Source organism: Trachurus trachurus (genome assembly GCF_905171665.1).
Source record: "Trachurus trachurus genome assembly, chromosome: 19".
Classification (NCBI taxonomy): Eukaryota; Metazoa; Chordata; class Actinopteri; order Carangiformes; family Carangidae; genus Trachurus; species Trachurus trachurus.
The window spans coordinates 4,998,642-5,021,995 of record NC_139913.1 but is presented as its reverse complement, the minus strand read 5'-3'; the positions used below and the strand labels follow the sequence as shown (position 1 = coordinate 5,021,995).

The 23,354-nt window shown below is 42.0% G+C and overlaps 2 protein-coding genes across 3 annotated transcripts in view; one reads left to right on the top strand and one right to left on the bottom strand.

Moving 5' to 3' along the window:
* Positions 1-2,997: 2,997 nt before the first annotated feature.
* The window catches only part of acsf2 (acyl-CoA synthetase family member 2), a 288,967-nt gene continuing 268,610 nt past the window's right edge, over positions 2,998-23,354 (top strand). For both annotated transcript variants that reach the window (XM_083994591.1, XM_083994590.1), the window contains exons 1-10: positions 2,998-3,301; positions 6,727-6,922; positions 9,151-9,279; positions 9,376-9,429; positions 9,544-9,662; positions 10,553-10,715; positions 11,828-11,923; positions 12,976-13,127; positions 14,570-14,661; positions 14,788-14,864. In XM_083994591.1, coding sequence (XP_083850717.1) covers positions 3,192-3,301; positions 6,727-6,922; positions 9,151-9,279; positions 9,376-9,429; positions 9,544-9,662; positions 10,553-10,715; positions 11,828-11,923; positions 12,976-13,127; positions 14,570-14,661; positions 14,788-14,864 — 1,188 coding nt within the window. In that variant the 5' untranslated portion in view covers positions 2,998-3,191. The remainder of the gene's footprint in view (positions 3,302-6,726; positions 6,923-9,150; positions 9,280-9,375; positions 9,430-9,543; positions 9,663-10,552; positions 10,716-11,827; positions 11,924-12,975; positions 13,128-14,569; positions 14,662-14,787; positions 14,865-23,354) is intronic.
* On the bottom strand, positions 17,568-23,002 carry chad (chondroadherin). Its single transcript, XM_083994599.1, has 3 exons — positions 22,089-23,002; positions 18,378-18,541; positions 17,568-17,794 (listed from the first exon to the last, which is right to left on the bottom strand). The coding sequence occupies exons 1-3, from the start codon at positions 22,872-22,874 to the stop codon at positions 17,653-17,655; spliced, it is 1,092 nt and encodes a 363-aa protein (XP_083850725.1). The 5' UTR covers positions 22,875-23,002; the 3' UTR covers positions 17,568-17,652.

The following is a 23,354-nucleotide window of genomic DNA, read 5'->3' as shown; positions in this document are numbered from 1 at the left end:
TTTATCTTACACGAGCCCTTTGATCCAGAAATGCGAGTGTCAGAAGAGCGACAGACACAAACAGAGCACCTTTCATAAAAGACGCTGTATCTCCTTTTGTAGAAAAAAAGCAGGGATTTTGGTGAAACCCAGCCATGTTTAGCTTGACTTTTCTCAGGAACGGAGGCACGTAGAAACAAATGGTTTGTGGCCATTTGAAGCATAAAGTTTCACCTTTCAAATGAGCCACAGTATGTGTTGGTGGCAATAATATAGAATACACTGTGGCTCTACAAGAATCGTCAAAAATGGTCTAAATTGCCGGTACACTTGACTAAAACTTTGGAAAGGAGCGCGGCACTCAATGAGTTAAGTGATGCCAATACAAGACAAGTGGAAAACAACAGAAACAAGGGAAGCCAAAAAAAAGCAAGACAAGACAAATAAACAAAGACAAATATTATACTGGTGCAAACAATGCTGTTTGCACCTGATCTGTGTGTTTTACCCCCTGGCACGACAGTAGTTTGGTTGGTTTCTTCTCTCTTTTAATCAGTGTTTCTTAAAAATCTTTCCTAAGGATGTCTCATTTGATTGGTCTGCTCTTTCTTAATGAATTACTTGAGCACCCACATGTGTTTCACCTGAGTCTGTTTCCTACTTGACTTTTTTTTTTACCAGTGCAACTGTTGCTCACTTAGTCTGATTCCATGTTTCACGTAGTCTGCTGGCTCCTCATACCTCAACACAAGTACATGGAATTGATAAACATAAAGCTGACATTTCATATATAAAAACTGGCGATGATAAAATAAGAAAATCATGGTTAAAAACAACAGAAAAATGGTAAACTAACTACTTTTAGGGTTCACAAACTTTCAAGCAGCACTGTATATATCAATGTGTTTTTAATGCCAAGCATCTACAGTACATGAAGGAGTGGTGCAGTCTGAATGTTTTCACATGTTTGTCTAAAAAGCTTCTAAACTGACCTCAGAACAGATTTCTCTGTTCTTCTAGATGTAAGACTCCATGTTTAACTACTTTAACTCAAATGAGCTGATGAATGAATGTGTTATTTTTAAGGCAGATTTTGTACATGTATGTTTTTAAACCTCACTCATTAAAAGTGTTTTTGTTTTTTTGCCAAAAAACTAAATTTTTATTCAGTGTGTTGTAGGAATCAACAGGTATTTTCACTTGACTTGACTTGACTTGACTAAATTTTACAGTACAGAAGTTTACTTTAATTGTAGGCTGCTCTTTACTCCTGTACATTTATTTACCAGTTATTCACTTCACTTTGTTCCTGCATCACTGTGCAGAAATGTTTTTATTTTATTTTTTTATATATATATGGTAACACTTTACAATAAGGTAAACAAAATTAGAGTAGTTAATGAGGAACTAATGATGATAATTGATTATTTAACTATTAGTTAATGGTCAGTTCTTCAGGAACCCCTGATCAAATTTCAGAGGAGTAGTTAATGATGAACTATTAATGATCAGTTCTTCATTAACTCGTGATCAAATTTCATAGTTAATCACAACTTGATTAGTGAACTAGTTACTTCATCAGTACAGAATCATTACTCAATAACATGTCCAGTAGTTAACCTTTATGACCTAAAGTGACACATAATGAGTGGTTTTTCATTTCTTCATCTTCATCTTTACATTAGTAGCCTAGTTCCTTAAAAAAATCACAGACAGCAGGATTCTTTTGAAGATTTTATTCATTAATTTCAGACCACATACACATCAATATGACCATCCATGTTGCCTTCGAAATAAATATGATAGTTTGTCACATGTTTGGTAGGCTAAATGAATGTATCACGGGGCTGTGTGTAAAGTAGGCTACTGTATACTGATCACACCGTGGTTCACAGTAAAGTTGTTCGAGGTGCACAAAATTTAGAGTAGTTATTTACTATGAAACAAATTTGGAATGAATGAGGAACTCACTATTAGTTAATGGCGAGTTCTTCAGTAACTCCTAATCAAATTAGTGAGGAACTAACTATTACTTAATCATTAGTTACCCTTTTTGTGTACCTTATAGTAAAGTGAGACATCAAACATTACAGTAGTTACTGATGAACTAATGAGGAACCAAAAAAATAATTTGCCTCCATGTTCACCAAAATAACTTTTGTCTTCACAGGCACCAAAATAAGATTTTACCTGCACAGGTACACCAAAATAAAAATATTTTTTTATGTCCACACACAAGAAAATGACATAGAATGTAAAAGAGAGAGAGAGAGAGAGAGAGAGAGAGAGAAAATAAAAGAAAAACCTTTGTAGCTTTTTTGTTTTAATAATAGCCTAATAAAAAATAACAAGTAGCGTCCCCAGCTAAATGATGGTCACAAATGATGAAACTGATGGTTCACATTCCTTTATTCCGTGGACCGTATTCAGTTGCAGACACACCGTAAGAGCTATGAGAAGAAGAAAAGAAAATACAGTTACCTTTCCTTTTACTTAAATGAAATTATTTTTAACTGCTTTTATCACATAAACAGTCATGTAAGTTGACTCCCTTTTTATCTATTTTAATAATGTCCAAATGGAGTGCTGTATTACCATGAAATAAATATTTTTAACCTGTTTTTATATATTGTCTTTGGATATTGTGCTACTAATAGTTAATTAATCAGTAGTTCCTCAGTAACTACTCTAATTTTGTAAACACTGATTAATCCAGGTGTGTCTGAGTAGTCACAATGGTCAGACACACCTGGATAAATCATTAATCAGTTTGTCCAATAATGTAAGACAGGAAATAAAGGACCTGCCTTAAATCCAGGAAGTGCTGGAGCTGTGCATAGAGCCCATTATTCCAGGTACAGTTTTGTTTTTGCACTTGTCTTGTTTCAATTAGTTTAATTGAAGATGTGAGTGATCTGCCTGTGGCGCCACCTGCAGGTCAGAGCTAAAAACAGACGGATCAAGGTCTGAGAATCAGTCGCCACAGACCAGACACCACCACCACCACTCAGACACCACCCACAGCTCAGTCAGTCCGTCCTGGAGGGAGAGAGAGAAGAAGAGTAGAGTCTGCTGCTTCCTCTGTGCGCTGTCACTCTCTCTGTGTCTCTTCCTCCTCCTCCTCCTCCATCAGGTCGGTCTCCATCGGCATCGGGCTCGTCGCTTCACCTTGAGCCGCCGTCAGTGCAGGGAGAGGCGGACACACAACGACCATGATGATCCCCAACATCGCTGTTCGGAACCACCGCGCTGCTTTCTCCAGGGTTTTAAAAGCTGTACGAGGAGCAACATGTCACCCCGGACTGAGCGCTGCTGCAGCCCGGTGAGTCTCACACCCACATCTATAGGCTACTCACTCTGTCTGATACATTACAGCTCATGTGCATGAAGTGAAAGAAACAATAGATGCGTTAACTTGCAACTTTTTTTGTATGGTTATGTAACGCATTTACCGCGTTCCCTGCGGAGCGTCATATGACTGTGATTGGTTTATATTATAAAGTTGTTTATGATTCTGCTGCAACGCTTAACCTCACATCCAGTGTTGACTGATTCCTGCTGCGCCTTTTTGTTTAGTTGTGTAGTTAATTTGATTTATATACTGTAGTTTAAGTGTAGGAATGAACGGACGGAGTAAGCAAGGGAGGAAGGAAGGAAGGGGAGGGGACAAAAGAAGAAGCCCCCACTGTGTCCATTGACTTTCTATAGGGTTGCACTGCACACTGCACTGCACTGTGCACATACTACGTGTTACTGTAAAATACCGACACAGGGAAAATTTAAAGTTGTTTTTGCAGCCTGCACTATATGTTTCTTTTTGTTTTCTTCTTCTTAATCTGATGCACAACCTGGAATGACAAAAATACAATCAGTAAATTCCATTGAGATAAAACAAGACAAGAGGAAAGTGAAGCCAGCAGGAGTCAGACAGTCAGTCAGTGAGTGAGTGGTGACCTCATTAAAGTTCACCTCCTCTCCTCTCCTTTTTTTTTTTTCAAGATTGCATGTGCAAATTATGATAAAACACAAGACAGAGTAACAAAAAAAGAAAGAAAAAAAGACACTAAAACTGGTGGTTTCCAACCGTTTATCTCTCTGTCCCTTACAAAACCACAGAGTTACCATACCCCGCAGTGTCCCTGGGTTCATTAAGTAACAGTTTGAGGCCATAACAACAAAGGCAAATTGTTCACAGTTTCTCAGACTTAAGCAGAAATTAATCATCATCCGTGCCCATGTGACCTTTGATCCCTCAGCCCGGGGCATATGGATGAAACCGCCCCAGTTTATATTAACAAGATAAACTTGTTGAACTCGCTCATACGTCGTGACACATCAGCATGCTACTGCAGCACAACACTTGTTTAATTGTAGTTACGTACGTTAGTGACGTATTGGAAATTAAGCTGACGATACAAACACGTCCTCCACCGCTGTCTGTCTGCCAGCAACAGAAGAGTTTTCCACTTTATTTCTTCTGGCAGCTTTTCTCTATTTCTCATGTAGACAGACAGGAAGTGAGGAGGAGGAGGAGGAGGAGGAGGAGGTGAACGACATAAATCAAGAAAGATCAAGAAAATACAGATGAACTGAAGTCGATCATATCAGAATTTAAGACTGGAAAAGCTGCAAAGAGTCGGTTTATCATCACTTGTAATTTATTGGTGCATTTATTTCCATTATCCAGATGAAGTGGTCGATGTGAAATAGTTCTGTTTTCGGGATTAGATTAAACAAACCCTTAATTAGTGATTGTTTCATCTAGTTTTGTTTTCATCCAGTCCTAACCGATCCGTTTTTGAATCCAGATCCTGCTCAGGTTTCATTCATACAGTAAATAATACCCAGCAGTCAGACTTGAGAGCAGCTTCCTCACTCATCATACAAAACCACACTTGACCTTTAGTTCCCAGTGGGTCACAGCTGCTCAGATCTGTCATGTGTCGCATCACTCAAGTTCAAGATGCTGCCATTTGTTTTGTTTTTTTGTGTCTCTTTCAAGGAGATTATAATGATTTGATAATAATTTTATTTATATGGCACTTTTTGAGTGCTTAACGGATAAAACATTACAGAAAAGAGATAAAATGACTCAGAGATACTGATTTTCAGTATCAGTGACACATGGGTTCCTGCTTTTCCCACAGTGCAACTCAAACTGAAACTCAAAAGTATCTTCCATTAGACTTCCTCACTCCAGTTTGTACACAGCTTTTAGTTTTTGTTGCTCTGGCTTTAGATTTGACCTAATTTATTCAGATGGATCTTCCCCCCTGCTCGTTTCCAACCAGGGAATAAGAAATAAGTGTTGTGTTCTGTTTTTTTTATTGGGAAAAGTCTTGAAATGACCTCGGCTGGAGGAAATAAAAAAAAAAGAATTTTAATGAAGTTAATGGACAATTTCAGAGATTTTAAAGGGATAGTTCACCCAAAATTCAAATTTCACTCATTCTACTCACCCTCATGTCGACTAAGGGCTGGGAGAAGTTTCAGAGTCCTCCGTGCCTTCTCTGAGTTACGGGGGGGGGGTCCGCGCAGCAGTAATTGTCCATATAATGGTTGTGAATGGTGCTCACTTTTCTTCGTCCAAAAAGACACACCAAAAAACATCCAAATACCTCCATGCTGCTCGTCTGTAATGTCCCTCTTGTATTGAAGCCCCGACATGAGAAATTGTTCCGAAAAAATTAAACAAGTCTATATTTTAAGCTTGTTTGTAGCTGAAGCTCCCAGTGTCTCAGTTCACTGCTCTTGCTGTGCGAGATTTGCACTGACTGGCGGAACAATTTCTCATGTCGGGGCTTCAATACAAGAGGGACATTACAGATGAGCAGTATGGAGGTATTCGGATGTTTTTTGGTGTGTCTCTTTGGACGAAGAAAAGTGAGCACCAATTTCAATTTTGGGTGAACTATCCCTTTAAGACTTTAAGACAATCAGAGGAGAGTTGAACATCGTCTGTTGTTGGCATCATGAAGCCAAATTCCGGGTTCATGTATGTAACTGTTTAACCGGTTTGTTTATCAGCTTTATCAGCTCAACACACGGTGATAAGGTCTCCTGACATTTTTATGTCAGTGAGCGTCACCTGATCATCGGGTCACAGACACGTCGATCATTTCTCACACTGAAACCTGTGCAGACATTTTAAAGGAGAATTCCGGTTATTTTTGACCCCTAAATCGTTGTCCTGATGGTCCCCCAGTGTTGGGGGTCGAGCAAAAAACGCGACTACAATTGATGCAGGCAAACCGGAGTTACACCATGGCTACCTGGCGCTAGGGATAGCGACAACGTTAACCTATGGGGGCAATTCTTTCAACCACAACAAACACTCAAAAAGCAATCAAATATATATGGTACATGCAAAAACACAAAGTTTATACTGTTTATACTGTTCACTATACGAGTTCAGTGGTGTGTTGTAAGGATTCAAGTCATATACCATAGATATTTGATTGTTTTTTGAGTGTTTGTTGTGGTTGAAAGAATTGCCCCCATACTGTAGGTTAGCGTTGTCGCTATCCCTAGTGCCTTCTAGCCATGGTGTAACTCTGGTTTGCCTGCATCAATTTTAGTCGCGTTTTTTGCTCGACCCCCAACACTGGGTGACCATCAGGACAACGATTTAGGGGTCAAAAATGACCGGAATTCTCCTTTAAAGCATTTCCCAGCGTCTAAAAAAACCCCCAATAAGTCTAACCTCCTCCTCCTCCTTCTCCTCCTCCTCCTCCTGTTTCCCTGCAGCTGCATCCATGTGGAGTCTCCCCCCGCCATCCCGACCCTGACCACCAGCTACGCCCACGGCACCTCCACCGTGACCATGCTGCACTCCACGGTGGGAGAGTCTCTGCTGCGGACGGCGGAGCGCTGCCCCGACAAGGAGGCCCTGGCCTTCCTGGAGGACGGTGTCCGCAAGACTTTTGCAGAGTTTCAGCAGGATGTGAGGCTTTTTTTTGTTTTGTTTTTTGTGTATAACTTTGTTTGGTTGAGGTCCGATTAATCGAACACAGAGACAGTTTCTGATTTTCTTACTTAAAAAACTACCGTAATAAACATTCAGGCAAGACGCTGCAGCTTCATGTGACTAAACCTCAGTTTATTACTGTAAATATCAGTAAGGTGCTCTGGTCAAGTCAAGTCAAGACTCTGTGTTGACTTCAGTCATCACTATGCACTCAAACTGGTTTAGCCTTAGAGCAAGTATGATCGAACGGCAGATAGTATTTTTTTCCCCTGGGGTTTTTTTTTTTTTTTTTTTTACCTCTCAGGAAACAAAGAAGTGGCTCCGTCTTGTCAGTGCAGGTTGTTTTGGGTTCGTACTGAAGCCGAGAGCAGCCTGCAGAGCAATGTTTCCTCTGAAAACAACTCCACATCAATCAAAAGACAGTTCAGTAAAGAGTAAAGACACTTCCTGGTAAAGACAGAAATACAACTTAAAGTTTTAATATCAGCACAGATCCCTGATCATATGTATGTAAAGAGACGCCATGCTGATAATCTACTGTGTTTATTGACTTTAGAATATCTTTATAGAACATAGATATAGATCTTTATAGAATAGAATAGTAGGCCTACTTTATTAATCCTTTCCAGGAAATTATTGTGTCACAGCAGCTGCAATAGAATACAATAAAAGATACAGATACGATAATTAGGAGAATAAGATAACTTAGGAGATAAGTTAAATAAGGAGACATAAAACATGTTTATAGTAACTGAGTTAGCCATTATATTTCATTTCATTTAGATTTATTCCATTCATGGTTTACATACTTCACACGGTTGCACATATTTTACATAATATACACCAAGTCACCATAAAAGAAAAGGAGCAGGATGAAGAAAAATGTATAGTACCTAACCCCTTTCTATAGTTATAATTGCGTTGGCTTACTATCAACACCAATATTACACTATTTAAAAAAAAAACAACTAAAGAATTAAGGCTACAGTAACAAAATCTGTATAAAATTATAAGGAGACACAAAACATATTAACAGTAATTCAGTTAGTGAACATGTGACAGTAGAAAAAAGTATTAAAAAATGTAGAAAAAAGGGAGGAAAAATGCTAAATGTGTATTTTATTCTCTGTGTAACTGTACAAAATAACTTAAAATGTCTAAATAAATGTATGAGAGAGTGAAAACTACCACATTGCCCTTTGCCATGAAGTAAAAAGCAGCTTGAAACGGAAACACCCATATCAAACTTATCAAACTGTATCTCAAGTGATGCTGGTGCGGTGTGAAGGATCAGTGGAGCGCTGTGACCTGTCACTGTGACCGTGGTGACGTGTGGCGTTGAGTCCTGCTGTTCCACGCCGCGTCCCGCTCAGCCCGTGAACCTTCACCCAGTAACCCTGACAACGTCGCATGTGGATTATGGGGGCGGAGACTTTTACAGTACAGACCCGCAGTGATGTCGTTAACCTGCAGCAGAGACTAACAGTCCTCAGATAACAGGTGTCATTAAGTCCCATTTACGGATAATTAACTCCATAATTGGGTTGTTTAATTGTTTTTTAATTAAGTTGCTAATTTATTTATGAGTGTGTTAATTTTTATGGTATTGAGTTTTCTGGTTTCTCTGCTTATGTCGAGGTGTTAGACTTTGCTCTTCATGAGCAGGGTGAGGCAACAGTGAGGTCGAGTCCAAAACTGATGATAAAACTATTTTGCATCAGCGAGTTTTTTTTCCCACTTTACAATAAAAGTAAATAAATAAATAAAATAAAATGCATGATTTAACCTTTATTTAATCAGGCGGAATCAATTAAGAACAAGTTCTTATTTACAATGATGCCCTGACAAGAGAAAATAAAGGAGAAAAGATTGGTTAAAGGACAATAGCAAATAGGCACAACTACTGTATACAGACATTCAGCAAGAACAAGAACATAAAAAGAGTTAATAGCCAGGATTTTTTACAAACATTACAGGATTCTTTAGAAAGCCTAAAGTTGAGAGAGCATAAAAAGAACAGGGTTATTAGTAAGGATTATTTACAACACAGAAACACCAAAAGACAGAGTTAGTTCCAGTAATTAGTAGCAAATTAAGGAGAGGAGCGGAGAGAGATACACATAAAGAGTGTGTATCTGTTGGAGCCCACTTCATGCATGTGTGTGTGTGTGTGTGTGTGTTGTGTGTGTGTTGTGTGTGTGCAGGTGGACCGAGCTGCAGCTGGACTGCTGGCCCTCGGGCTGCAGAAGGGCGACAGACTGGGCATGTGGGGGCCCAACACTTATGAATGGATCCTGTTCCAGTTTGCAACGGCCCGAGCCGGCATCATACTGGTCAGTCCCGACTCCCGGACACCTCAGCTTCAGTCTTTATTTTTTGTTTCTCCTCCATCATGAGCAGCTTGTTCTTGTTTTACCTCCCCCCGTCAGGTGTCGGTGAACCCAGCGTACCAGCCGCAGGAGGTGGAGTTTGCATTGAGGAAGGTCGGTGACTTCCACACACACTGGTTTGACTGTCATGATGAAGGGAGATGTTAGAGAAAAGCTGAATCCTCCTCTCCTCTCCTCTTCTCTCCTCTCCTTTTCTTTTCCTCACAGGTCGGCTGTAAGGTCGTCGTGTGTCCCACGCAGTTTAAGGTCCAGAAGTACTGTGACATGCTGCGACGCATTTGTCCTGAGATCGAGTCGTCCAGCCCACATGACATCAGGAGTGCGAGGTGCAGACATACACACACATGGAGCCTAATATAAATGCAAATATCTTTTTCTTTTTTTTTTTGATACTTTCTTTTTATTGTTTTTTATTTTTGTCCATAACTTTCATCCAATCTTCCTGTGATGGTGGGTCTGTCTTGTACCATTTTCTTGTAATTGCCTTTTTACAGGCTACTAACATAATTTTCAATATACAGTATATCTATCATCTTTCAACACAACATTTCCCGTAATGACACCAAGATATAATAATGTACAAGACTTGGATACACCATAACCCAAAATGTTGCGATCTTAGGACATAGCCAGGCAAATATCTTTTTTATTATTTTTTTAATTATTATTATAGACTTTTTATTTCTTATCCAAACAGATACCTGCATCAACTCATACATCAACTAAATTTATAAATGCAAATATCTGATATTTTTCAAAATAAAAGCCCAGTTGCAGCTCAAAGTGCCCCACTATTTTTACTCTTTACAGACTGGTTGTTTTTGCAGAAAATCTAATTCTGGAGAAAAGCTCCACACACACACACACACACACACACACACACACACACACACACACACACACCCCTCCCTGATCTTTTCCATGGGAACCATTCAGGAATGTCTCAGGAGTGACTTGAAAAAGCGACTGTAGATCCACATTGTGATTGTTTTTAAAGTGGGTGAAACCACCCAAGGGCGGGAATCTGATCTCCTGACCTCAGTATGTATAGTATGTGGAGAAGAAAAAAAAAGAAAGATCCCAGCTGCAGCTCTGGTTCTGCATGTACAGTGAGATCTGTGTGTTGAACAATAACAGTTACAATATGGAGCCTCTCAGCCAGAAACCGTGACCTACATATACGTATATTCTTACTTGTGTGGTTTTCCCCCCTCAGACTTCCAGATCTGCGCTCGGTGATCGTTCTGGACAGCCGACAGCCTGGAATGCTTCATCTGGACGACGTGCTGCAGGCCGGCAGCAGCCAGTACGTACAGCAGCTCCAGGATCTGCAGAAGAAGATCACCTTCGACGACCCCATTAACATCCAGTTCACCTCGGTAATTGTTGCATAACAAAGTGCCTGTGAATCTCAGGAATCTGAGGAATGATCTCAGTCTCAACGACCCTCGGTGACGCCCGTACGAGCTCGAGCGTGTTTGTTGAAACAAAAAACATCTGGATTGTGGATTACATAAAGTTTGACATCATAAAGGAAGTTAAGAGCAGTTAAAAAAAACAAAAAAGCAAAAGTTGTTCTGGCATCTAAACAGTAAAGAATCCTTGAGAAGTTGTTTTATATTTTAATTCGAGCAAGAAGCCAAAATCCATCAGACTGACATCACACCCAACCAATCAAATCAAACAATTGCAAATAGATCAGCTGATCAATCGTTTTGTTAGTCAGTTGAGCTATTTTGATAAATAACTAATTGTTCCTGTGCTATTTTGACATCCTGCATATTATACATTAAAGGGATAGTTCAACATTTTGGCACATTGGCCCATTGCCATAATCCCTATAGTCAAAGCAGTAGGTTCATTACCTTTAATTGTCAGTGCAAGCTATTTTTAGAACGGTGTGTGTATATATTATACACACACACACCGTTCGCGTGGTGAATGTGCAGGTCACAACTTGTCCACCAGAGCGTTTTGGAGTTGTTGGATTGTGTATTTGATGAGTTTGATGAGGGAAACCAAGAAATCCCATGAGCCTCCGTAGCGTAGCTCTGAGCAGCTCAAGGCTCTGCTCCGCCGTTCTAAAAATAGCTTGCACCGACAATTAAAGGTAACAAACCTACTGCTAAAACTATAGCGATTATGGCAATGGGCCAATTTGCCAAAATGTTGAACTATCCCTTTAATCAATACCTGAGTATATAACTTAATAGATTATCAAAATAACTGTTCTGCTTGCACCAACACACATCACAGTGCATTTACTTTCCTTTATTATAGATTATCTTGAGATACTATTACTATAATTACCACTCATGCACTTTGAATTCACCGTCCTTCGTCCGTTCTATTTGCAAACACAGTTTAACATCTGTTTGCACAGTCTCTGATGTTTACAGAGCAGTAAACGCCGCCTGCTGCTGTAACCTTGACACTTCGGTATCTAGACGTTTTTACGGCCGTGTAATTTATTTCTAATTTTCTTTATCAGGGGACGACCGGAGCTCCAAAGGGCGCCACCTTGTCTCATCACAACATCGTCAACGATGCCTACTTCGTCGGCAGGAGAGTGGGATACCACTGGAGGGTGAGTTTAGTGTTTGACCTCATGTGTCATCTCAGAGTTTCATTAAACCTCACAAACTGATTAATCCAGGTGTGTCTGAGTAGTCACAATGGTCAGACACACCTGGATTAATCAGGTTGTCCAATAATGTAAGACAGGAAATGAAGGAGCAGCATTAAGTTCAGGAAGTAGTGGAGCTGTGCAAAGAGCCCATAGGAAGAGGAAAGATAGAAAGAAGCAGAGAGGGGAAAGAGACAAGGAAAAAAACATAATAAACAAGCACAGGTAGAAAAAGAAGGAAGAAAGGAAAAGAACAAGACAACAGTGACAAAAAATTGATTAAGTCACAGAATCATTTCAATTAAATTAGGCATGAATATGATTTTGTTAGGAGAGAACATACAGTATTTCATTAATTAGCAACAATAAAAATGATATTACAGTCACAGAATCATTTTAATTATTATTTTAATTAGGCATGAGTATGATTTCCTATTATATTATATTATATTATTAAGTCTTGTGTGTGGATGCAAAGCCTGACACATGTCGTCCCTCCGTGCCACAGAGCTCCATTGTTTTGCTTCAGTGAGTCACACAGTGGCACTGGGTGAACATGCACCTTCATCAGCATAAACACACACACACACACACACACACACACACACACACACACACACACACACACACACACACACACACACACACACACACACACACACACACACACACACACTGTAGTTTATTCTGGCTGCAGCTGTTGTAGAAAATCATCCGAGTCTTCCACTGATTTGCAGTTACAGTTACAGTCAAACCCCTGACTTCTGGGTTTTAGTGTTTTTTAAGACAGTAAGAAAAAAGAAAAATCTGAATTAAAGCCACGGTCGGTCAGCGCTCTGCCACGTCAGAGAAAAAGTTCCCAAACTGTTGCCACATGTGCTGCAGCCAAACTGTTATGAAACTCAGTGTTTTTGGAGTCAGACAGGGAGGGGAAGGGTGGGGTAGTTATCCTCTCTCCTCCTACAGCTCCTACAGTTTGACTCTTCTGCCCCTCTCCCTCTCCCTCTCTCCAGCCCAACACTCGTATCTGCCTCCCTGTGCCTCTGTACCACTGCTTCGGCTCTGTTGGCGGTGGCATGGTCATGGCCGTGCACGGCACCTCGCTGGTCTTCCCCTCTGCAGGATACGATGGAAAGGCCAACCTGGCAGCTTTGGAAAGTGAAAGGTAACATCATCATCATGAGTCTGCAAAGTCTGTCTGAACACATTACCCCGGACCTGCACAAGCCGTTTGAAGGTTTTAATTCCCTGTAACAAAGACTTAAATCTGGTTAATCTGATTATAATCAACATTAATTCTGGAGCTGGACTGTTCCAAGGAGCTTTAAACCGAACAATCAAACCTGGAGGAATTCGGTCTGTAGCTGTTTTGCACAATAAAAATCAGTTACATAAAGTCATGCAATGCCAATGCTCATTCATGAATTAGTGCAACACATTAGGACGGGTGGTGCTGGAGAAAAGAGGATCAGAGAAACTGCCGGTGGGTTCAGCTGCGGTCGAACGCTGTGGTGAGTCCACAGAGAGTCTGGGAACCATTAGTGTCAGCTGCTCGGCTCAGGACGGACACTTCCTGAGTGTGATCTGATATCTGCTCTTGTTTTGTTGCTCGGGGACAAAGAGACTAAACATCTGATTTGCGAAACTCAAGTCGATCTTGTCGTGGTAATAGGAAACAATGTCTTCAGATGTCTTTTCAGTGGTTGAAAGCTCAACAAGAGCTGCGTTTCACAGAATTGATAAGAAACATGTGGGAAAAACTGCATTTTTTTGTGTAATTGGATTTAAAAAGTCAGATTTAGTTTGTTCACACATTAGAAAACAGCTGCAAGAGCTGAACGACCCAGCTGGTCTTTACTCAAACTATCTGAGGCTGTGAGGTGTGGTTCATCCCAAACACCCTCTTTTAAAGGGATAGTTCAATATTTTGGCAAATTGGCCCATTGCCATAATCCCTATAGTCATAGCAGTAGGTTCGTTACCTTTAATTGTCGGTGCAAGCTATTTTTAGAACGGCGGAGAGCTACGCTACGGAGGTTAATGGGATTTCTTGGTTTCCCTCATCAAACTCATCAAATACACAATCCAACAACTCCAAAACGCTCTGGTGGACAAGTTGTGACCTACACATTCACCACGCTTTGAGATAATAACAGAACGTTACCAGGCAGAGTTGTTTTAGAGGGAAATTCATGCAAAACCGCTGATGTGCGTTCCTGTCGGGAGCCAGTTTTTCATCAAGCAGTCTCTGTATTTACCTGGATCTGTTCCTTTAAAGTTCAAACGTGTTTAATAATCGCTTCATAATGTGTGTTTTATACAAATATTAACTGAAATCACAACCTGAGGCTCTGCTCCTGAGCCATGAACAAGCTAGAAAAGAGATGCTGCCCAGAATCTGGCACTTTATATTTACTGTTTCAGTTTACTCAAGAACAAGTTGGATTCACCAATAATATTTACACAGTTTTTGAATCTGCAAACATGTGGTGGGATTATGAGGCAGTTAATTGCTTTGATCTTTACTTTTAGATGCAGCTTTTTTTTTTCTTTTGTTTCTCACGTTTTTAAGATGATAAATAGATGAACTCCTGTTTCCTCTCACAGATGCACCTTCATCTACGGCACCCCCACCATGTATGTGGACATGGTGAACCAGCCGGACCTGCCTAAGTATGACCTGTCATCAGTGGATGCAGGTGAGAAAAACACTGATATTCTACTTATATGTTAGCAAATATGTCTAGTTTTATGTGCTGATGTTCTGTTTTGTCTGAAACTGAGTCTGGATTTCACTGGTTTACTTCTGTTTTTCTCATCTGCAGGCATCATGGCCGGTTCCCCTTGTCCTCCAGAGCTGGTGAAGAACGTCGTATCCGCCATGGGCATCAAGGAGATCACAGTGAGTCGATCTTACGTCTCTTTAAAAGACCGTAAAATAGTCTTATTTACTGCACCGAACACTTCAACTTAAAAAAAATTCACTCGTGCAGTTCAGCTTTCAGACACTAGAGGGCGACAGATCATTTGCTGAAAGTACAGTAAACTCTGTTTGAGATCCGTCATCAGGCATCCTGTGGAAAAAGAGCATTAAAGACAAAACAAAGCTTTAGTTTTGTTAAAGGTTTATTGGATGTGAGCATTTGTTATCACCTCCAAAAGTCCAGGAAATGTAAAGATATTGAATATACATTAGATATGCATAAAGTCAACTCTTGTCAGTAAACCTCACAATGTTTTTTGGGAGCAATTATTCACTTTTTCTTACACTTTTTTGAGGGAATTTTTTAGATTTTTCTTGTCTTCAGAGTTGATTTTTAAAGATCCTTAGAATAATCTTCCAATTCTTTCAACTTTTACACCTCTTGGTGAAATACTGTAGGTTTTAAGTTGATAAAAATATCACGACTGGTTTTCACAACGAGTGTTGATGCCTGTCTGAGTGACAGTTGTATGTTGAAGGGTTTTCTCTGCCTCTTTTTCTTTTTATTGTTAATCCATCATTTATACAGATAACCACCAAAATAAAGGAGCATCCCCTGTTTGAAAGACGTCATGTCCAGTACATTAAAGCTGCACTTATTATCATCGTCAGCATCATTATATTTTTCTTTATCTCAACAATGAAGCAACAAACCTTCAAAGAACAATCACTTAGTGTGCAGCTTTCCACCTTTTAGCCTCTTTTAGCTCATTGTTTTGGTTTTTCAGCCTCATCAACCTCCAAACTGAGCTAAAAAACCTGCTTAGCACCAAACAAACAAGCAAAACAATGAAATTAACAACTAGCTGGTGAACATGACGGAGCATTAGGCCGCTAAAGAAGAAGCTGAGAGCTGGTGGAGACAAAACACGGAGCTAAAATAAAGTCTTCTGCATGTGGAAATAGACAGCCCTGATCCTGATCCTGATCCTGATCCCGATCCATCTCTTAAGTCCTGATCCACTCTGACATTTGTACTTAGCACCATAGAAGACAGTCAGTACTGATTAGATAATGTGTCTTGTACATTGAAACAACAGGTGGAGCCTGCAGCTTATGTTTGATTGAAGCTTCTGTGACTTCTATGATGTGAGAGTGAAGCTTTTTTTAATCATAAATGTTCTTAGATTGAGTACACAAACCCCATAAACTCTTTTTTTGCCTTTTATCATGATGCTCAGGGAGTTAAGATGAATTAGCACAAAAAAGAAGGGATTAGTATTTGTCAAAAATCAGTTGATGCAGCTTTAAACTCCAGGTTTGGTTTTATTTTTGCATCATTTTCATGCTTAGCAAGACACTGAAACTTTTCCTCAGGGAGAAAAAAAAACAAAAAAACACTCAGGTCCCTCCGTCCTCGTAGCGCTTGTTTATTATAGACATTTCTTTTATTTTGGTGGTTACCTGCACGTTGTCCACTTCCTCTTCGCTCTTAAATCTTCCATCTTTGGTATAAATGAATGAAACTTAAACGATAATATGTCTCAGGTCCATAAAGTTCGTTGTGTGTGTGCATGTGTGTGCAGGTACGTGTGTGCATGTGTGTGTGTGTGAGAGAGAGGGAGAGAGAGAGAGAGAGACAGAGACGTTGTGTTACTCATGTGTTTACACTAGTGACAACATGTGACAGATGAATAGATGGACAGTCTTGAAGTAGAAGGAGTGTAGTAGCGTCGCTCTGGTTGCAGCCGGTCACCGGGACGGGCTCGTCCTCATGAAGCGTCTCCTGTGGAAAAGACACCAAAGGTTTGATGATGATGAGCAGCAGCCAAATCAAACACTCTAGTCTGCCCCTCCGGTCCCGGTCCAGCACAGAGACCCCATGACCTGGACCTGGACCGGGACTCTGTGTCTGCACCGGGCCCCGGGGCCAACACGGAAAAGTTCAGACAGGGACACGACCAAGGACACAGAGTTCTGCGGTTCAGGAAAAAGGGAGAGAAAGAGAGAGTGGGAAAGAAAGTGGGAGGGAGAAAACAAAATCATGCAAAGCAGCGCCGCTCCAAAAAAACCACCGCAAACTTCATGTGGTAATATCTGAGTCCAGTGTCACGCTGAGCAAGAACCTCAGCTGTGAAAAAAAACCCAGAATAATAGAGCAGCTCAGGAAAGAAAGACGTGGGTTTGGAAGAACAGAACTTCACCTCAGATCTCTGCTCCAGCTCCATTTGACTCGGTATACGGCTAAAAACATCTCCTATTACCATAAGACTGTAAAAAGAATGGACGTAGCACCCGTGACGTCACCCATTGGTTTGGGGGGAGTCTGTTTTGTGCCTCTACTACGGGGGTTTGAACTGCGCCATCTTGGATTTTAGGTGGAGTCTACTTGGCATATTTGGAGAGGTGCGGTGCAACCAATTAACGGCCGGTAAACTGTCTGTGAACCTGTCATTCAACATAATTTATGCACAAATTTGAAGCCTAAACAATACCCACAGTGTTCACGGGGGTGGAAACTATCGGTAGAGACAAAAAAAATAAAATGTACCAGGCTGTAAATATGTTTTTTTAAGCTGTAAAGTCGGATATTTTAACATGGGGCTCAATTGGAGTTGCTCCCTTCTGGAGCACAGCCCCCAGAGGCCGCTGGGGTACTGCAGCTATTACTCATTTGGATGATAATGAGTAGCAAGATTTTCAAAATAAAAGCATAAAAAGTGCAGTTTTTACCCATCAGCAGGTGTAACCGTACCTGTACGGCTGTTCAGTGACGTGTGCCCTTCTTGGCTCTCTTCGCCTTGACTCTGCAGCCGCTGAGGGCCGTGCTGTCTCTGACCTGCCGGCCTTTCTGTGGAGGCGGAGAAGCACACACTGCGTCTGGACGGATGCGGCTTGAGTCCATCCACCTGTAGGTGTAGAAACATAGAGATGAAGAGGAGGAGGAGCGTTTGTTTTTATAGCAGTGATGCTCGTCAGATTCACCTGCTCAGGGCTGCAGCTAATGATTCTTTTCATTATCTATTCATCTATAAAACATGAGAAAACTCAAATTCTACCTAGTGTCAGGTTAAATCTGACCTAAGGTTTATTATCTAAAGAGTTTTCTACAATCTAAATACAGAGAAATCAAGTCAAGTCAAGTCAGGGTTTATTTCTAAAGCAGCAGCAGTCGACCAAAGTGCTGCACATAGGTGAGTACAGAGTTACTGCAACATCCAATTATAAAATACAGTAGAATAAATGTCGAAAACCAGTGCAAACATTAGAAAAACAACTTAAAAACTTGTGATCAGACTCAAAAAGAAAGGAAGTAAATTGTAAATTTTGTGTACGGAGCCGTCAAATGTACTTTTGATTGACTAAAATATTTATTATTGCAGCTTTAAACTCATGACAAACGGCTCCTTTGTGTCCAAATATCTGCAAAACTACAAACACTCCCATCATGCTCAGCTGTTTTACCTGTTGCTGTCAGGTTGAGACTCTTACCTGCGCAGCGGAGCCAGCTGGCACGTGCAGCTCCAGGGGTTGCCGGACAGCGTAAGGTTGGTGACGGTGCCGAACTCGAGGCTTCTGGGGAGCGACTTCAGCTTGTTGTTGTCCAGGTGCAGAGACTTGATGGCCGTGACGCCAGTGAACGCACCGTCGGAGAACTAGAGGAGGGAAAAGAGAAAATGCATCAGTTGTTGTTGTTGTTGGCTGATGATGAGTCGTCACTTGGACTGAATGAGTCACTGTGAGTTAGGGCTAGGCAAATTTTGGCAAATTGGTCCATTGCCATAATCCCTATAGTCATAGCAGTAGGTTTGTTACCTTTAATTGTCGGTGCAAGCTATTTTAGAACGGCGGAGCAGAGCCGTGAGCTGCTCAGAGCTACGCTATGGAGGCTAATGGGATTTCTTGGTTTCAGCTCATCAAACTCATCAAATACACCCAAAACGCTCTGGTGGACAAGTCGTGACCTGCACATTCACCACGCTATGAGATAATAACAGAACGTTACCAGACAGAGTTGCTTTAGAGGTAAACTCATGCAAAACTGCTGATGTGCGTTCCCATCGGAGGCAGTTTTTCAGCAAGCAGTCTCTGCATTTGCCTCTAAAACAACTCTGTCTCGTAATGTTCTGTTATTATCTCATAGCGTGGTGAATGTGCAGGTCACAACTTGTCCACCAGAGCGTTTTGGAGTTGTTGTTTCTTGGTTTCCCTCATCAAACTCATCAAATACACAATCCAACAACTCCAAAACTCCCAAGAAATCCCATAAGCCTCCGTAGCGTAGCTCTGAGCAGCTCACAGCTCTGCTCCGCCGTTCTAAAAATAGCTTGCACCGACAATTAAAGGTAACGAACCTACTGCTATGACTATAGCTTGTCAGGTTATGTTGCTCTCAGTGTTGTGGAAACATGGTTCACACCCCGGAGCTGGTGACGCGCCACCGTCCCAACAACCGTCCCTGTGTGTGTGTGTGTGTGTGTGTGTGTGTGTGTGTGTGTGTGTGTGTGTGTGTGTGTGTGTGTGTGTGTGTGTGTGTGTGTGTGTGTGTGTGTGTGTGTGTGTGTGTGTGTGTGTGTGTGTGTGTGTGTGTGTGTGTGTGTGTGTGAGGACGCAGACAGCTGAGGAGGAATCTCGCCAGTGTTTCTCTGGCATGAAAGCCTCCTCTCATCCTTCCTTATGTAAACACCGGCGGTCGCTGCCCTCGCCTCTCCTTCGTAGCCTATGCGCTTGGTGCGAAGGTGCTAAAAGCTTCAGAGAGGTGCGAGGTGAACCGAGCTACGTCGGCGCTGCTGCTGTCAACTCGTTTCTGGTCCAGGAGGAGGAGGAAGAGGAGGAGGAGGAGGAGGGCGGATGATGAGAGCGAGCGACCTTTGAGGTGCTTTGAAGGGGTTGTTGTGTGTGTTTTTTATGTGAGTCTGGAGGAGATGATGAGGCTGTTTGGAAATTTCCACAGTGGAGAGCGACAAGTTTTTTTTTTGAAGCAATGGAAGATGGATGACTTCCAGCGTGGCCGAGGTGTTTTCGCTCTCTCTGTCGTCTCTTTCCCCTCTCCTCCTCCTCCTCCTCCTCCTCCTCTGGGGCCACTCCTCCTCTCCTCTGCCAGGAAGGTGCTCCTCGCTCGCAAAGGGCCCAATTGTCCATTCAACTTGGGGGCCGATGTGGATGGCAACGCTAAAAATACTCGACCGTGTCCGTGGAACACCCGGCCTCTATTTACCTGTCTAACCTAACCCCTCCTGACCTGTTTACCGTTCAGCAGAAAACACAACCTTGCTGAAAATAAGACTTATGTAATAATTAGACATGCTTGACTGAGGTCCAGCAAACAAAAACACATCTAAAAATACCTGCAACTGGCTGGAAAAATGGCTCAATCTCCTGCTGCTTCCACCTGGCGCTCACACAGCAGCCGCGCCGGCGTGAGAGCGAGCTGTTATTTTACAGTTTCCCCCTCAGGGACCGACACCCGCCTCCATACTGTGGCATAAGTACACTCAAAAATATGGGATTAACCTCAGGTATGGAGCAAATGTGCTCTGAGGAATGTGTGAGAAGTCGAAGTCGAAGTTGAAGTCTTAGCGCTGCTGCAGCGTGGAGCTCATACTGAATTCATTCATCCCCGCGTGCAGCTGCTGTGGAAACATCTGTCTCTTGTCTCCTGATATCTGAGCATCAAGAAAGAAAGAAAGAGTCTGGATCGTTGTCGTTTCCATGGAGCAGCCAGATGTTGCTTTCTATCTGCCATGCAAAACAAAAGTTGATCTAAAAATGGATCAGAGTCAGTTTTCAGCGGCGCTTTCAACCGTTTCCAGCTGCGATTTGAGTTTGAGTTTTCTCCAGCCGCCTCATTTGTCGACAGATAAACTGTTGGTTCACTTCAGTTACTAAAAACACATTAAGTTAATGACTCAACAGCCGTGCAGGCAGATGGAAATCAGTTCTTTTGATCCACGTGTCGACTCGTGACCCTTCATCTTTACTTTAGTGAAGATTCAGCCGTGCATTAAAGCTGCAACAGTTCATAAATAAACTTCTCCCTAGTGTGAAACTTTACAGGGTTTGTTATTTATGAAGTTCAACTTTCTTTGCCTCAGTTAAATCCTGAAGAGGGCTCTCAGAAAGCCTCAGAAAGTAAAAATACAGTTTTTGGCAAAGACATTTTATCATATTTATACCATGAAAGAAGCATTTAAATGTTGTTTCAGCTTCAGAGCAGCTCGTTCTTTCTCCTCAGATGTTTAGACGCCAAATGTGGTGAAAATATTCAGTAATAATCCCAAAGCTTTTAGTTTTTTCATGTGTGTTTTTGCACAAACAGCCTTTTCTCTTTCTCTCTCTCTCTTAAAGGGAACTTGATGAATGATGGTTCAGTTTTGTGACATTAAGAGCAAACCGACATCTGAACTCTACAAACGTGGCACGTTGTTGTTGGGGAAACTCCCACCAGACAGATACAGATACAGATACAGTCACAACAACAGTCGGCTGTTTCCCCCTCACAAACAAATTAATGATCTTTTCCACCAATTTAGCTCAATTTACTGTGGAAATTAACGTCTTGATCATGACCCAAAGCACATCTGAGGTCAATAAATGGCAAAATCACAACATAAACTTCAATATTTGGACAAAACCAACCTCAGTATAGTAAATATTCTTATGTAAAATCTATTTACATCTGGTCTAATCTTGGTTTAGAGACTCTATTAATGCACATTTCCAGGTTTATGTTATGTACAAAGTCAGTAAAACGCCTGCTGGCTGTTTACAGGGGGCGTCGCCCACTGGCAAAGCTGTCTTATTTCTAGTCAGAATGTCTTTTCTAGTCAAAATAAATCTAATTATACTTAAAAAATAAGACTCATCACATTAAAAAGTAGCTTGTTTTTAGAAACTTTTTACTTTTTTCAAGCAAATTTTCAACTTTTAATAAGTAGAAAAATCTGACAGTGGAGAAAGTTTTTCTTTCTTATTACAAGCACAAACAAACTTGCTTTCACTGGCAGATTTTTCTACTTATTTCAATTGAAAATTAGTTTGAAACAAGTGAAAACTGTCTAAAAACAAGTTCATTTTTAGGTGATGAGTCTTATTTTAAGTGGAAAGAGATTAGTTTTGACTAAAATTGAGACATCGCTGTATTTTTTAACCAACAACAGCAGCAATTTAACTTATAAAATCTTAAGAAAACCCTGCACTGACCTTCTCCAGACCCATGTTGTCCAGGTGTAGCTTCTCCATGTAGCGTCCGAAGCTCTGGAAGGCGTTGTCGGGGATGTTCCTCATGGGGTTCCTCGCCAGCGAGAGCTCCTCCACCACGCGCAGTTTGCTCATGGCGGCGCTGGGATAGGCGCTCATCTTGTTCCTGTCCAGGTGCAGGATGGCCAGGTTCTCCACGTCGTCCAGAGAGCCCGGCTGCATGGCGCTCAGCTCGTTCCCGCTCATGTGCAGCCAGCGCAGGTCCTTGGCGCCGGCGAACGTCCCCGCCCGCAGCTCCCGCAGCTTGTTGTCGTTGAGCTGCAGGATGAAGAGGTTGATCATGGGGCTGAAGACGCCTTTGGCCAAGTCGCCGATCTGGTTCCCGTCCAGGTAGAGGTAGGTGAGCTCGGTGAGGTCGTCGAAGGCGCCGGGCTTGATGCTGCTGATCTCGTTGTTGGACAGGTAGAGGTAGATGAGCTTCTTCAGCCCCTTGAAGGCCTGCGAGCCCACCTCGCGCAGCTGGCAGTGCTGCATGTGCAGAGAGATGAGCCCCTTGCTGTCGCTGAAGGCGCCGGTGGGGATGCCGCCCAGGCCGTTGCGCTGCAGGTTGAGCAGCCGCGTGGCCTCCGACACGCGGGGGATCTTCTTCAGCCCCACGTTGTCGCAGATGACGTGCTGCAGGTCGCCGTGGCAGTGGCACAGGCTCGGGCACTGGCTCGGCGCTCCCCGAACGGCGGGGCCGAGGACCAGGAGGCAAGTCCCCAACAACAACCAGCTCACACAACGCATCCTCACTCACTCACTCACTCACAGCGTCCACACGTCCACTCAGTTACGGTCCGCCTGCAGCAACAGCAGCAGGAAAAAGAAGAAAAAAGAAGAGGAAAAAGCAAGAAAATCCAACTGCGAAAGCAGGAAAAGTTTGAGCCGAAGTGTGTTTATGTGTGTGAGTGTGGAGAGAAGAGAGAGAGGGAGTGAAAAGGTGAGTAAAGGTGGGCAGTGCAGAGAGACATTCACTTTGAGAGGAGGATGGCCAGTCAACAGAACACACAGCACTATTTATAACATTTACTTGAGGAGGGGAAAAAAAGGCAAAAAAAAGCGAGGAGGTTCTTGCCAGGGTGTTGGAGTGTGAGGTTTTGCAGGAGGAAGTCAAGTGTCTGTGAGAATTTAACCCTGAACGAGCAGGAAGACGACACCGGAGCAGCAATAATGACTCTGTCTCTCAGCAACAAGACTCATGCTGCTTTTGTATCCATATATACAGTG